This window comes from Melospiza melodia, chromosome 2 (assembly GCF_035770615.1).
Source record: "Melospiza melodia melodia isolate bMelMel2 chromosome 2, bMelMel2.pri, whole genome shotgun sequence".
Lineage (NCBI taxonomy): Eukaryota > Metazoa > Chordata > Aves > Passeriformes > Passerellidae > Melospiza > Melospiza melodia.
This window is the reverse complement of record NC_086195.1, coordinates 27353371-27370195: the sequence shown is the minus strand read 5'-3', so window position 1 is coordinate 27370195 and position 16825 is coordinate 27353371. Positions and strand designations below refer to the sequence as shown.

Below are 16825 nucleotides of genomic sequence, written 5' to 3'. Positions count from 1 at the left end.
GGCCGTGGGGCCGTGGCTGTGCAGGGCTGCTGCTCCAGCCCTGGCAGCCCTGGGCAGCATTGCTGGCCCTGACCACAGCACTGTGGGGCTACAAAGGGCTGTGCAGGGCTGCTGCTCCAGCCTTGGCAGCCCTGGGCAGTGTGCTGGCCCTGACCACAGCACTGTGGGGCTACAAAGGGCCACTGCTGTGCACTGCAGGAGGCACCAGTGCCATGGGGACCAGCGGGCTTTGCCATTGCCTTCTCCCCCTTGAGCTTCGTGTGGCCACGCAGAAGAGCAGGGCTGTGGGGTCCCAGCACATGCCAGCATGGCTGGGGAGATCTCTGCCTGGTGCCTGGACCAGGAGAGTGTCAGAGATTTGTCAACCCATTTCTTGCAAGCCTGCAGCTTCTGGTGAACGCGGCAAAGCCCTGGCACCAGGCACAGCGACCAGGAGTCCAGGCTGAGCCTCCTGATGAACCACAACAGGCAGGAAAGGAAGGCAACTGCCCAGCTTGAAGGATGTGCTCTACCCTTTGCTTGCCCACTGGATGCCATTTTCCAGTGATGGGCTCTCAGCACGGACTCTCACCCAGAGACTCCTCAATGAACTGTGTCATTGCCCCAGCTAAACTGCTGCAGAGGTAACAGGGGAGTGCACAGCTCTTGTAACACACTGCCCCTGCTCTGTTAGTCTCCAAACTGTTTCAAAATGATTCCACTAGTCCTAGTTTGGAGCTGGAGAGAGTATTGCAGGCACAGCATGGGTCCCTGTGTTAAAGCGGAGACCCAGGCATGTCCTGGTCCCTGCACTGCCAACGCCACTGCACGCAGCTTTTCCCACATCTTCAGGGAGAGGCTGCACCAGACCCCAGGCAGGGAGCTTGCTGCAAGCACAGCTGATGCCCTGCCAGCAGCATCTCACAGCTAGGAACAGGCTGTTTCCAAGGCAGGAGGCAGCAGGGAGAGCACAGCTGTAGGCCAAGGCCAGGCTCTGGCCCCTGCTGGCTCTCCAGCTTTTTGCTGTGGCTGGCACAAGCACTGCCTAAATAAATGGTTTCCTCCTTGTAATATGGCTTTACTGATGGCCTTGTAGTATCTGAAAAGGGTAGCAAGGAAAAAAGGATGGCAAGCCGGGTTAGTTTGGGGCTGGGGAGGATTTTTTGGTTTGGCTTTCTGTTTTTTCACTGTCTGAATTCTGTAAAAAAAAATTGAAGGCAACTACTGGATAGAAAACACAGCATGAGGAGAAAGGTCTCTTTGAACCTTTCTGATATGGCTATTAACCATCAACCTGACACACCATTTGAAGAAAGAGGTTTTTAAAGGCATGGAGGAGTCCTGTAGTGAGCAAATTTGGGCTGGTGCTCCTTGAAAATCTTGTCTCAGATTTTATCTGACCATTATTTTTTAGGTTGCATTTATAAAAACAGCTAAAATGCTCCTCAATCTAATGTCATTTGAGGGCACTGTCTATTTCTCCTATACCCTAAAATTTTGTACTTAGGCACTGGGGGAATAAACCACCCTTTAAAAGACAGTCAAACACTGGAAAAAACAGCATGGGAAATTGCTGATTCTGCACTATTATAGGCTTTCAAGGACAAGTTCAACACTCACCCATCACCATCAGGTCTGTGCTAAGTATAGCTTAATCTGCCTTGGAAAATGTCTTGCTGATGTCTCCAAGTCCCTTCTGGCCCTGTGACTCTGCACCAAGTAAATAATGCCAAGATCTCATCCTGCCACAACCCAGGATGTGTTTAATATCCTGTCTGGCTGTTGGGTTTTCTGCCTTAGCTTGCTGTTAGTCCAGAAACACACACAAGCACTTCAGACATCCTATTAAGAGTCAGCTTACACTTTCCTCACTCACCACCAAAACCCTGTCTAATTCTATAATCACCGTGAAAATAGATGGAAATGGGGAGCAGCAAACGAAGAAGAATATACAGAAATGTCCACCCTGACATTCAAAAGCTGTCACAGAAAGCCCTCCTTCAGCCTTTTTCCATCTTTAAAAATGACCTATCTTCAGACAAGTTGATAATGAACAAGAAAACCCCACACTGACAAGAACCACTGCCTCTTTTAAATACCCTTCAGTGGCTCTTGCCCGTGGATTGCATGGGTTGGGCATTCAAGGAGCATCTGGTTTCTAAAATCTGCTACAAGTAGCCCAAATAATTATGTGGTTTACATGAAACATAACTCTGTCTTGGAAAAAAAAAAAAAGAAGAAAATTAAAAAAAGTCAAGCTAGGAGCCTGGGCATTTTAAAACAGGTGCTCACAAACATCAAGATGAAAGACCTTTAGGAAATACCAACACTACTGTGGTGATGATGTGCGACGCTGCCTTTCACGTAACATGATTGCCCAAAGCTGACCTTCCACCCCAGCTCCTCTCAGCTGGCTTATGGGGCACAGTCAATGCAGCAATGTAACAGCAGTCCACCCACAAGGAGGGAAAGGAAGCGAACAAACAGCAGCAGCCACACTGGTCTGTCATGCTCACCTACGGATGGCAGTGGGAATCCATCTGTTCATCATTTCTGCAGTAAGCAATTACTTTAGCAACTTAGAAACACAAGCACAAAATGCAGAATTTGATTTGTGGAGGTGCTGGTCTTTCCTTACAGGCTTGTCTGCACCCTGAGTTAATCCCCCCACCCCTAGGTATAAATTTCACATGGGTGATAAAAGACCATCTAGGGACAGATTTAATTGTCAAAGTCTGTGGCATCCTTCCCCAGTTCACGTTTCTTGATGAAAGCAGTGCTCAGTAACAATAACAGGAGGATAAAAAATGCCTTTACATCAGCAATCACGCCATTGCACAGTGCCTTGAGACAACCACCATCACAACAGTATTTCAAGGAGAAGGATGACGTTTACAACAGCAAGTACCTGGTGCTTCCACTGCCAATCTCTGCCTGCAACAACTCAAACCTGCAGGGAACTGCACTGCCAACACAACCTCTGCCATGCAAAGTGCCTAGAACAGCTTTCAAACACAAGCAGGTGAAGGACACAGAAATCAAAATAACATTTTACAAACTGACAAGACATGCAGGGCAAGAGCCCTTGGCTAGATGAACTCCCCAGGTGCGACTCAAACTGCAGTGGTCTGCAGCAGCTGGCATCCCTTATCCCATCCCTTTGGATGCAGTGGGGCTGCTGCACAGCTTTCTGATGCCCAGGCTGCCCCCACGTGTGCCTGCTGCCTTAGGCGAGGCTGCATGAGCAAAGTACCTGGAAAAACCAATATTAGGTTTATTTGAAGATTTCTTCTGTAATTATGGAGAAAAAAGTGTAATTGTCTGGGGGCTGCCTTTTCCTCCTGTAATAAAGAAATTTAGAAATGTGTTGAGTTTTATTTTGCAAGTTAAGGCTTAGCATGAGTTCTTTTGAATGTTTTAGGTCTAATATGCACCACTGAAGGGAGTTCGGTTTGGCTTTAAAAAAAAAAAAAAAAGTGAACTTAAGCCATGCACTAAAAATTGAACCAGGCCAAATTCCTATAAACTGTGAATCTACTCTCACAATAAACTGCTAGGAGGAGGAAATAATTTATAGGTTTCAAAATCCTGCTGGGTACCTGGCTCTGGCACTGGTGCACTTTCCCACAGAGACCTGGGGCACAAGAAAGGCCTGGGGAGCCCAGCTCTGCTGCTCTATCCACTTCCCAGCAGGATCCCACCCCCTCTGCCCATCTTTTTGCAGAAGCTGTGTTTGATGCACTGCCATAGCTCAGGAAAACTGTTATTACAATACTAATTAAAAAACCACTGCAGGTTTTTCTGAGTTATGCTTGGGAAGGTGTGGGATACTGTCCATCCCACTGAAAATCTGTGGTATGTTTTGCTACTGATGTCTACCAAGTGTTCAGCCTCTCAAAAAAAGAGAGGCGAGAAAGGCAAGATAATTGAAAAGCAAGGTGAAAGATTTGCAAGTGAAGCTTGGTGTTCCCAACTTCCTGCAACAACATAAAGAAAACCATCCAAGGAAGAGATCTCTCTACACCAAATATAAAACATTTTCAGTGGGACAAAAAACCCAACCAGTTCTTTTTAAACAGCTTTTATGCTGTTCATGTCCCTGGTATCTTGATGGAAACGGATTTCCAGCGGCTGAGATCTGTGGGATGGTGTTTACTGCTGGATACAAATGCACATTCCAGGCACACCACCACATCCTCCCACAAGGACTGTCAGGTGTGACAAGCCAGCACTGCTGAGGGACTCCCATCTATGTCCGAGGTAACTCACAGCATCTAAAAAATTCCATTTGCCACATTCTATTTATCTTAAGATTGTTGAAATAGCTATATTTGTGGTTTTATTTATCAAAAGTACTAAAAAATTGCTCTTCTTGCAAAGCACACTGAGTATTTTCTGAGTGGTCGAAAAGCCCAGAAATTTCTATTTAAGAATACATTTTTATCTCATCATTAAAGATGCTTTTAAATCCCTGCTGGCAACTCTTGGCCTTTAGACAACCACCACGTCAAGGTGGAACAGGAAATATCTATTTTTTGGTGTAGGTTGTTTAAATTAGTTGTAAATTAACAGAATCTAGGAATATGAAACTAATGCTCTTATACTGACTCTTGTGTATTATGCTGTTTTCAAGGTTCTCACGCATGAAACATACCATGAGTAAAATTCTCATAAATTAGTTATTTCAAAAATGCAACCCTTCATCCCTAAGTGACTTCCTTGCTGGCATGGATTTCTGCATGAGAAATAAGTAGTTACCTTCACTTTGAAAGATCCCAGAGTTCAATTAACTATGTCCTAAATCTGGTGCACTACAGACAATTACTAGTAAAGAAGTTTGGAAAAAAAATTATCTATCAAGATCAAACAGTCACACAGCAAATGCTTCCCTCCATTACTTTCCAATGTACAACTATGCCTTGTGCCAGCCAAGCAAGGTCTATTTCCTTAGGACAGCAAGAAGAATTTTCTTAATTACTGATTCAAATAAGGATGAGTACTTGATATTATTTATGATGTACTTGCAGGGAAGCACTCATTAGCAACACTTACACCACGTGCCAAATACATCTGTCATCTGGGAGTAATGGGATGGTTTCAGACTGCATCACCCCTTAAGCAGCTCACATACTACTTCTAACTGGAGTAATGAAAAGTTACTGCTACAGTCACTCAAGCAAAACACAGCATCCATTCCAAGACACAGACTTAAACTGTAATTTCTGCTTTTTTTTTAGACCACTTGGCAAATCTTGCTCTTGAAATTGGAACCTCTTGAAGACAATGAATTGTCCATCTGCTGTGATGGTAACTTCCCTGCCACCTTAGCTCTGCTAGAAAACTCTGCTCTTCAAAACAAAAGCAAACACAGCCTTGTTGCTACAACCTGTCAATCTCTGTACCGCCTACTGAAACCTGGAAACTCATGAAGGTCCAACTTCACCATCGAGTTCCCAGCTGGGTTTGTTTCACTTTGGATTACAAAAATCTATCTCAGCAGCTGCAGGCAAGCACAGAGCCCACACAAAGTTGTGGAGGCATTGACAAGCTTTTTGCCATCCTGGAGAGGCTTGTAGCAAAAGAAACTCCCCGTGCCAGAGCGCACCTTCACGACAAACGCCACAGCTAGGGAGTCCCAAACCAGATGAATCACAAATGTAACAGGGAATCGTCTCTCAAGAGAGAGATGTGCAGTGAATTTGCTTCAAATGACATCACTCTGACTGATGCCAATGGCAATGGCATGCTGCAGGCTGCCTGAATCAATGACATTGGTTTTGCAAGACTGAAAACACACAAACTCCAAAGCCATTACAAAAGTCATTATTGGATATCGAAACCAAAACTATGTATCCTAAACTACTGACAGATTGGCACTATCTGATTTCCAAATTCTCCTAAAACTCCTAAAAACAGCAGAGTGTTTTAATAACCCAGTTGTGCTGACCAGGTATTAAGGGAACCCACCCTTAATAGGAAGGAAGGAAATTGATGCTCAGATTGGTCTGACTGAAGCCTGATGGTCTGCTGTAACTGGGAAGCCTTTGGTGGGCCACATATGAAACCTGTACTCCGAAGATGTACTCCAAAAACTTCTTTTGGATTGGAAGGACACCTCCCAGGACCTCAGGTTTTCTCCTTCCCACCCTTTTTGTTTTCTTATATTGGATGTTGTTTGATAGCAAGCAACCTTCTCTTAGTGTGCTGCAATGCTAAGCATGTCATTCTGACTCAACCAGCTTGACTTTTGGGTCTATTTCAATTAGTTCCTCTTGTTTCACAGGATGACAAATAAGCTAAAGTGCTGCTCTATATGGAATACATGTTTTGTATTTTGTTTTGGACGTTCAAATGGAATTTCAGCTGGGCTCGCAGCAGTGACACTGTGGGCCAGTCCACTTCTGCTGAACATCTAATAATTCTCCAATCAGAAAACAACCAATAAAGCCTTGATGAAATTTCAAGTAAATACAACTCTATTAGACCTCAATTTCTTACTGTTGCTGTGCCAAGAATAGTCCACAAAAAAAAAAAAAAAAAAAAAAAAAAAAAAAAAAGAATTAAAAGAATTTGACACTGGATAGAAGGTAGATGTTGTATCTTACAGGTTTTATTTCAGAAAACAAAACAAAACAGAACTTTGCAGCAGAGATAGGAACGCATCTCATATTTTGTTACAAAGTGCTAGTGTCCTACTGGAGAATTGACAGCCACATGAGCTGGTGTATAGCATGGCTACTGTATGCCCAGGTATACTGTGTGTCTCACTCCATGTTGTCACACTGTAGGAAAAAAAAGTCTCTCTGAAAGCAGGGTTAGCTGTACATCCAAAAACTCCGGAATGAACAATGAAAGGGACCCAACAATGGTATCAAGGGGAGAATAGCAGTGTCTAGCAAAGCATGGTGCTTGAGTTGGATGATGCCTTTCCATCCTGTGTTTTTCCAGAAGTATTCGTGGAAATTTACCTTACCTGACAGTTAAGAGTCAGTGGAAATGCCATGCAGTTGGAAAAAGCAACCTGAGTGAGAGCTGGGTAACAAACCAGATCTAGATGCACTGAGAATTAGCTGAATTCAGCAGGTTTTTAGTTGGAAGAACCAAATGAAAATAGAGGAGAAAAGATGGGACTTCAAGGAATGAAGACAACTGTTTTAAGGTAATTTAGTAATAAAAAAAATGAATAGTGATTTCAAGGTCCCTGACAGGGCATCAGATACTGACAGAACATGCATTTCTTAAAATTTCTTCCACTTTTTTTTCTCACTGAATCAGAACTTTCCTTCCCCTTTCCCATGACCTTTACACAGCCTTTAAGGCTGAAGCTTTTCCATTCCTGGTGTTTCTTTGCAGAGATACTGACGCATACCCAGTAAAGGCAGTGCAAAATTGCATACGTTTCTTCTTTCCTGAGTAAATAGCACATAGATAAAAAAAACCCTAAATGTTTCCCTTCTGCTGCTTTTGACTCAGAGACAGATCTGCTCCCATCTGAACAGCCAGTGTCTATTGGCTTCATGAAGTCTGTTCTGGGGTCTTCTGTGATCAAAAAATACATGGCAATCAAGGAGGTTTCAGGCATCCAAGGACAGAAAAAGAGAAGATCTCAAACAGTCTAATTTTCAAGCCTCAAGACTGTAAAGTATATGGGCAGAGCAGATTCCTGGTTTCAACAAGTTTCCAAAGTAGTGGGAACCCACTACCTTTATGTTTAGGTATTGATGTCTCTTGCTACTTATTTCTATAAGATAAACCATTACTAAGTTCTCTTATGTCCAAAGACTGAAATCATAGCAAGGACTTCTTCAGTGGGACGACTTCTCTTTTATCTCTGCTGACTATCGACAAGCTTCCCAACTGTGCAAAGAAAACAAAATCCACAAAAACAAAGTAGATACCTAGGAAGCTCAGAAGAAAACCAACCTTTTCTTCAAAAGCCTAACTGCACCGAGTCCTGGCTCTCTCTGTCCCACAATCTCCAGCTTCATGCAATGTCAGTCCACAGAATTCCAGGGCACCTGAATGGATCTGTGGATCTTCTAAGCAATGTCAACAGTGCTGAGCCAGGCTCATAAGTTTTAAATAATAAAATGGAAGCTCCCAGTACAGACACATGTAAGGAAGAACAACTGGGCAGAAGTTCTTTGCAAAGTAAATGGCATCTTCACAGTCATTGTGCAGAAGGTGAGTGGATGATCTGACAGAAAACTACAGCATACAGCTCTGAGGATCCATCTCTGGGTTTTGGCATCTTCCCTTTTCTGGTGAAAATGAGCTTGTTTAAATATAAACAACCCAACATGTTTGTACTGTAGCTAAAAACAAATTCTGCAAATACTGCTAACTCAGCCATATGTTAAAGTAAACAATCATTTGATGGTAAAGCAGGTGAAGTATCAAAGAAGCTCCATTTGAATAGTATTTATTTGCAATCATTAGTTTTAAACGGGAAACTGTTTACAGGCACACGCTAGATAACCAAAATAGAATGAACATAAAGAAATCTATTTAAAGGTCCTTATCAAATATTTCAAATATTTTATTAAATCTTTTATTCAGCTTCATTATCACAGTTTGATGTACTTTAGCATGTTACACACATGACTTAACATGTGCACTTAGAAGTATCAAATTAGAGGTTTTTGAGTAAAGTATGACATTCTGTAAATGTGCTTACTGACTTAACTACACACAACTAAGAAGGCAGTAGCTCTCTTATACCATTGATGGAGATGAACCACTGTAAGGCATGTTTACCCCAAACTTTGGAGAGAATAAAACTATATACTAAGTCGAAATTGAGTGGAAATACATGTGAGAGTAGAAGTTGAAGGATTGGGCTCCAAGAAAAAAGATCATAGCAAATCAGTTGTGTTGAAACTGTCAACAGATACTGGTTATTACAAGCAAGCACTGCTGAGAAAGAAGGTTTTTGTAGCATCCAGGTCAGCAGGATCTGTGCTTTTTTCATATGTGATTTTTGAAATTCACATCTTATGCTGTTTAATGTGAAGAAAAGATACCAAAATCTAGCAAGGAAGTTGGAAAACTATCGTCTCAAAAACTTCAAAGTTTTTTTATGAGCAAACACAGGAGCACTTTAGCACAGAGTACATGCTGGAAGTCACTGCACTCCACTGTGTGTGTGCATGTACACACATGTGCAGACACATGCATGTACATGCCTCTCCTGCTGTTGTTGCCCTCAAGGACCCAACCACTGACTGAAGTACAGCAGCACTGAGGGGCAAACAAGGTTTCAGCTTGCAGCTGAAAAGAGCAGACGAGCATTACATTTGGGATCCCAGTCAGTTTTCCTGAACAGATGTGGTTTTTCCAGTGGAGTACAGCGCAGGTCTCCTGGTATATGCTAAACAGCCAAGATTCAGAAACTACAATATAATTCTTTGGAAGAACTCCATAGATGTTAAGCTATTTGCAGTAGTTTTAAAATTCCACCTTAATGAAGGTGGAAGCATGTCATCATGACCACCATAGGTCATGGTGATATGCTTCCCCCAGGAACACCATGCAAGCCCAAGCTTAAATCCAAAAGCATAGTGGTCTGTGATCGGGGCTCCCACACTGTCACAGTGCCAACAACAATGCTGCCCCTAAAGGAAGAAGGGTTTCCAGCCTAAACCTGGGTGTGTTGCTGAGTGGAGATCTCGTGTCAATTCTTCCTAGATTTCTGCCATCAAAGAATTAGGGGGAACATGAAATAGACATCCATCTTATAAGCCTCTTCAAAGTTGTCAATTCAGTACAGAACACTGAGTATGTAAGGGACTATGGTAGTACTATGGTGAGACCATAAACCTCACTGTGCCTTTTTCTTGGGGAATTCAGGGGAGGAGGCAAGTAACCCTTTCACAACCTAAATATGTACTTGTTCATGGCACTCAGTGTCCTGAAGGGCCTCAGCATCCTGGCAGCTGTAATTGACAGTTCAAAATATGTACACGGTAGGGAGTATGCCATGAGTATTGCAAAACATGGCAAAGGAGCTCTACAACCTATCAAACAAGCACAGCAAACAAACAGCATCTAATGGATAATGTAGGGTATACAACACCCAAGTTGCACAGTTATGTTTCCTTGCAAAATCAGGACTGTGAACGTAAACTCCAGAAGTTGTTTCAAGAGCAGCACGTGGCTTACTCAACAGCTCTGGAAACATCACAGGTCCACCACCCTTCAAGCACTGCATCTTCTGCTCTTACAGAAACTGATCTTACTGAACCAAGCAGAGCTAGTGGGTCCTGCAACCCATATGACTGTGGCAGAGGCTAAACAAAAATGCTCCAGCAACATAGTTTGGCTACTACTGTATATTCAGCCTTTATGGTGTCTGCTCTATATAAATGTTGCTCTTGGAAAATAAAGCACACAGCGATATACAAATGGTATCAATGGCCAAAAAGATTACATGATCATGCCTGAAAGCAAATGGAAGTTAACAAAAGTAGTCTTTTAGGAGAGGTAGCCATATTAGACTCAGCATTCAAAAAAAAGGGAGTGCACTCAACAGGGTCAACATACATTATAGTGTCTTGTAGACCCATCATGTTTCTGGTTTCCTACATCATTTTTTTGCAGAATGTACACACCCAGGCACACACACACACGCACACACACACACCCACCCACACCCCTATATATACACATCTAAATTCTTTTCTAATTCTCCTTTGTTGCCATAATGTTGCCATACTGAGAATAAAGGACAGCTTTCCTTACATGCTCTTAGCTGCCCCATGTCTATAACTTGCTTTCAGTTGGTTCAGTATCTGTACAGTAGCTAAGCAGGCAGTGAAAATTAAAATTGCTTCAATTAATATCCTGTTGCAAAAGACAGCATCCAAACTATAAGGCATTCCCTTGTACTGACGTGACTTACAACTCTCTACTTGATACAAACTACAGAATGCTCTTCAGCCTTGTGCTACAAAGGCAGCTTTCACCCAAACAATACAGACCAAAGCTGGAATTTAAACACCACAAATCCACACACTTCTACCAGTCCCTTGTTCTTGTGCCCCTTTCCAACAACACTTATCACTTTAGTTTCAAAGGTCATGCACCAGTGCTATAAAACGGAAACCCAAACTACCAAGAAATCTCTTGCTCCTGCCTTTGGGATACCGTACTAGTATAAAAGAGCATTCAGAGAGCTTAAATAAATATATTCTTTTCTGAAATCACAGCACATTCAAGGGGTACTTACTGCCAGAAGCAGAGCATTAAGTAATCTCCATAAATATTTTCAGAATAATTTAGTCAGAAAAGACCTGTAAGATATGAAGTTTTGATTGATTTGGTCTAATACCTGGAAAATAGCCTACTGTGGGGATAAGAATCTGCATCTCAAATGTTCTGCAGAACATATTTCCCATATTTGTATACAGTACTAGAACAATTAAGAAGACATTACAGTAATTTTCTCCCAGCTTCTTAGATCTGTAGCTTCGGCTATGACAATGCATTTCGTATGCCTCAGAACTATGAAATACTGAAGATGACTAAATAAATAAAAGCCAAGGAAAACTGGGACAGTACTGCATTTTACACTTGAGACAAGATTCCCCCCTCCCATGGATAAGTCATAGAGGACAACTACAGTAAATGCTTGTCTTTTTTTTTTCAAAGAAAGATTTATACACAGGTTCAGATCCAGAAAATAATGTGAAATGCATAAATATTGATAGCTTTAGCTAAGTTAAAATGGGTTCAGTAAAGTATGATACAACATATTCAGAATAAACAAAGCAGAAAAGCATCATATTTTGGTTTGCTTGAGATATACATAAGGTGCAACAATTTCTTCTCTAGAGGCATTTGTGGACAATGTGTTAACAGGTAACAGTGTTTGCTGGTATACTGAAGTACACACAATAGCAGTAAGATTTTCCAAAATGAAAGCAGCTGAAATTAATAAAAATTAAAACAAACAAGGAAAAAAACCCAACCCAAATACAGAAAGATATTGGTCTGAAGTTTTTGTTGTGCTAACAGACTTTCTTACCTGAAAATACTGATACCCCTTCTAGTAGATTCAGGGAAAATTCTAGCTACTCAAATCAAGACATCACTCATAGAACCAACAAAGGCAAATGCCTAGTGAACTATAAAGCTTTGCAGGATTTCTGCTACTCTCAGTGCCTAATCGCTTAAAAATTAAGCATATCTACAAAAAGGTTTGTAAGTATCTGAAAACAGTCATATCCAGTAAACTGACCCAACCCTACCCCCTCTCTAAGGGAAAGTCAAGGAAAAGCAGATCAAGTAAGATATTAATTAATATAGAAAAAAGTAATTTTCTGTTTCTTTTAAAAAAGGTACCATTAATATACAGAAATATCTCCAGGAACAATATTGAAATTTAAATCGAGGAAGGATGGGGTGCTTTGACAAAAATATATCTACTCTAAAGGTTTCTAGAGAAATAAGTTAGTACCATTGTCAACGTGAACGGCCTGCACTGTAACATATTTGGATTTCAGCTAATTATAAAGTGGTCCAAAACTCCAAAAGCCACCCTGCTGTGACCCACAAGTTTAAAGTCTTTTAAATTTTTCCTGTCTTGTTAAAATAACTTATAAAACTTTAATAAAATCTTATTTAAAATACCACCATAAGCTGCAATGGCATTCTAGGGGCTCTTAGATATTTAGTCACCTGAATTTTTAAAAAAGCCTTTTCACTGACTCATTGGTTTGTAAATTTTGTTGTTCTTCTCTTGTTCCCTTCTTTCACCACATGCATCCTCGATGTTGCTGTTTCAGTGACACTTCCCCAGCTACGTGCCTTTTGTCGGACCTTTAATCCTTTCTTAAAACTCTTGTGGTACACTGTATGTTGTTTCCTGACACTGAACCAGAGACTTTCACTTAACTACAACAATGAAAGGCTAAACCTAGCAAGCATTAATAATTACTGTCCATATGGCTATTACATCAAATTAGTTACAAAATAACCTCAAAACACATTATCAATTCAGTCAAGTATAAATAAGAATGCCTGATAGAATGATGTAAACTTGCATCATTTAAAGACTTAATTCAAAGAACTTCAAACTCAATCTAATACTATCAAAAGTTCAGCCGGTATGACGAAGACTAATAGAAAATTATTGCTGGAGTCCAATTTGGTAAATTGTTGTGCTACAATGCAAAAAGTAGGGAAACATCTTGTGCTATAGAAGAAGTACCCTGTTGAATTTGTAGCTTTAGATCAATTACTAGTGATCATTTTGCATCTATTGGTAGGAATCAATGCTTGGTTAAACAATAGTGTAAGTCAGAATAGTGAAGGTAACAGGCCAAGTGATACACTTGGCCTGCTTTTGGGATGTATTTATGACGGCAAAACACAAAAATTCAACACAAGCAGAGACAGAAACTGGCAGATGGATCTGTTTTGTAGTCTGAATTCAGTCAAACGCTACTCTTCAGTTGTAGTTTAACTGTATACAGCTTTCCACTTTACCAACACAAACTGTAGTTGGCCCTTTATGCAAACTCTGAAGCCGATTTGGACTGAGCATAGTAACTACAACAATGCCAGTGTCTGTAAAATGCAAAAGGTATGTGAATTGGTGTACACTATATCGAAACGTCATGGTTTTAAGTTATTCAGAACTGTGAAATAATACTAAGGTCACTTTTGAAAAACGCATTTGCAGTACTTTTTGTTTACAGGAAAGTTTCACCAAGTCGCTCAGATATCTATGCAAAAATAAAGGAACCCTCCAAGGCATGAAAGACAAGTCAATTATCTGCAATATTTTTTTTTCCATACACCACACCTTTTTCTAATGCACATCATCCTGGTTATTCAAAGCTAAATTAAAAAGAAACAAACCCAAACGTAGCCTGTCAGAACTTTTCCCAGTAAACTCTACCACTCTGGTGGCAAATATAAAAGTGCAGAACATCTGGACCACGTGGCTGCCCAAACACCGCTAACAATGGTACATCTGTCCAGGCTGCCTTGAGTTCTCTGGAACAGGTTTTAAATTCATTCTACAATATAAACGTAGGCATAACCTATTAATATAAACCATCTTAGAACTTAAATCTTCATGTACAAAAATGACTAAGAATATCTAATAGTAACTAGTGCAGTGCGTCAGTGTTTTTGTTGGTTTTTTTTTTTTTTTCATTTAGAATAACTAGATATTATATGAAACTAGTTGTCGTACTCTCTGGTTGGTAAAAGAGATGCTGTGTGAGCTAACAGTAAAGGCAGCCTTTTTCACACCAACCACCCATTTACTGTTTAAAAGCCTTCAATAGAAAGCAAGCTCTGGGATCATTCCACTCCATTTCAGTTCATTAATAGACAGTATCACCCTCCTACATACTGGGTTCCAATTTGAGGACCTGGCCCAAGTTGCTAACGTCTGGCTTCCAGTGAATTCTGGGCCACTCAGAGCAATAAGCACTTTATTGCAGTCTCTAGTTCCATAATATGGACTGACTAGCTTCCCTTGGTAAAGACAAGGCTAGGATATTAGGTAAAGCACAATGTTTTACAATAAAGTGGAGCTTCACTGGTCAGCGCAGGAAATAAGCACTGGAGCCTGAGACATTTCATTTGGCTGTCCATCATGTGGGAGGGGTGTGGCCCTCTGACTTCTGCAAAAGAAGAAAAGAAAAGCCACCCATCAATACTTAGAGCACAGGAGGTGCTGTTATCAGACCAGAAGAGACAGGAAGCAGCAGTTGTAGGGTTTAGCACCCGACATGGACACGGCAGCACGGTAACTCCTCACTGCTGCAGGTGCTCACATACTCTGGTTACACCTGCTTTTAGATGAGTCCCTGCAACAGTAATACATACAACAGGACAACCTGCATCACAGTGCAAATGCAGGAAAAACCAGATGTGATGGTGGTATTTGACTACACAAAGCAAAATACAGAGCATGAGAGTAAGTTAAGAGCACACAAGTGCTGTGACTCATTTTGTAAGGGAGTTGCTGCAGCCCTCAGAAACAGAGCAGATAGCATGTGTGGCAAAAGGTAAATGCACAGAGGCACAGATCATGTTAGTGTGAGTCAACAGGCAGCTTTTAAGCAATATGGAAATATACTCATCAGCACAGTTGCACTGGGATTCCTCCACATAACCTGACTACATCAGCCTAGCACATCTCTTTCATTACTACAGCAGTGTTAATTTAAAAATGATCTCTTGGCACAGGGCATTGTAAAAATAAACTGTGCCAGAATTATGTGCTGGAAATCAACATCAGTCATGGTATCAAATGGACTTGGGAGAACTCCTTTGCAGCTTGCCTTTTAAAAATACATACAACAAGCATATCACTGCCTGTTACTTACTCTCACAGGTAAAGTTCTATTTTTGTTACAGTATTTGTCATTGGTAGCAATGAAAATCTGGGGCCTGCTTCTTATTCACACCAGGGACACTTTACCTCACTCTGGCCAAACTAAGATCCCCAGCAGAAACCCCCAGCAGAGGTACTCATGTGCTTCACACAAGGGGAGTGCAATGAAGTGGCCCTGGCACAAAATGCAGCTCAGACTCACAGTGCTTAACCAGGGCATGCACAAGGTAAATGAAGATAAGCAGAAGACTTCAAATGGAAACCATGCTGCCAGAAGGACCCCATGTCCCAAGGCTCTATGAAACTATTAAAAAAAAATATATTCAGACACTGAAGAAACACATTAAGCAAACCTCCAATTCTTTTCTTCACATTTCTGGATTTTTGCAAATAAAGTGAGTTACAAAAAGTAACAACCGTTGGCAGAGTAGAAAACAGAGAAGCATCTAGCCTGTAAGATTTAGTTTTCTGTTTTGACTTCCATTTGCCAAGTAAGTGAGAGACGTGGGTAACTTTCTACTGTAAGAGTCCTCCCCTGTTGTCATTTCACATTCCTCAGGATGATTACCAACTGGCATTTCCAACAGTTGTGGGATATTTGCCCATTTGGTATTTTCAGGCCTTATGAAAGGTGCTGCATTGCCCAAGCTACATAATGACACGACAAAAGATGGGATTCAAAGAGAAAGACCCAAGCACAAAGCTCTGCAAAACATTAGCTTGCTTCAACAAGGACAAGAGGAGGACAAGAACTTTAAAGAGGCACAAGGAAGAAAAACCACAGCGGAGCAAATCCTGTTGCTTTTGTGCATTTCTGGTCAGTGTTAATGGCAGTCAATGAAACCACAATGGTGCGAGTGAGAACAGAGCTTAGCACAGCACTCCCAAAAGTTCCATTTTGTGGCTTATGATGACAGACTGCAGTGTGAAATAATTTCTCATCCAACACTGCTTAAGCAAGACAACACCTTCTGCAGAGAGGAACCAGCAGATCTATTTCTTTTAGGGTTCCCGAGCTTCAAAAAAGCCTTTGAGCATTTGATGTGCAGCCAGAACACAAAGGACTGGGTTCATCACTGGGGCCCATGAGAGGAACAGTTAATTGAAGTTGTGAATGGTTTAATGAACTGCTGCCTTGAGGAGTTGCTTAGGCAGCCAGCAACCTGTCAAATGGCATCTGCAGAGGCTGTGATGATTTCAAACCAGCCCAATGATCCCTCAACAAGTTTTCATTGCAGGAGAGGACCGAGTTTCATATCCAGTAAGTTCCATGAAAGAACAACACTGGACAATCAAGAGCCAAGGAGGACCTGCTGTAATTGATTTACTCCCATCACAGGTCTGACCATTCTGTACTGACTCATAAGCAAGTAATTCTCCACCTGATCTGTATGGATGGCCTACTCAATAACTCAGAGGACCAACCTAGGCTACCATGGCTTTCCATCAGCCAGAGTTGTTCTGCCCCATGCAATTTTGCAGATGCTTTGC

At 41.4% G+C, this 16825-nt stretch overlaps 1 protein-coding gene across 8 annotated transcripts in view; it reads right to left on the bottom strand.

The window, feature by feature from the left end:
* Positions 1-6567: 6567 nt before the first annotated feature.
* Positions 6568-16825, bottom strand: part of BBX (BBX high mobility group box domain containing) — a 139913-nt gene continuing 129655 nt past the window's right edge. For all 8 annotated transcript variants that reach the window (XM_063148184.1, XM_063148182.1, XM_063148181.1 and 5 more), the window contains one exon: positions 6568-14618. In XM_063148184.1, the coding sequence (XP_063004254.1) occupies positions 14531-14618 (88 nt within the window). In that variant the 3' untranslated portion in view covers positions 6568-14530. The remainder of the gene's footprint in view (positions 14619-16825) is intronic.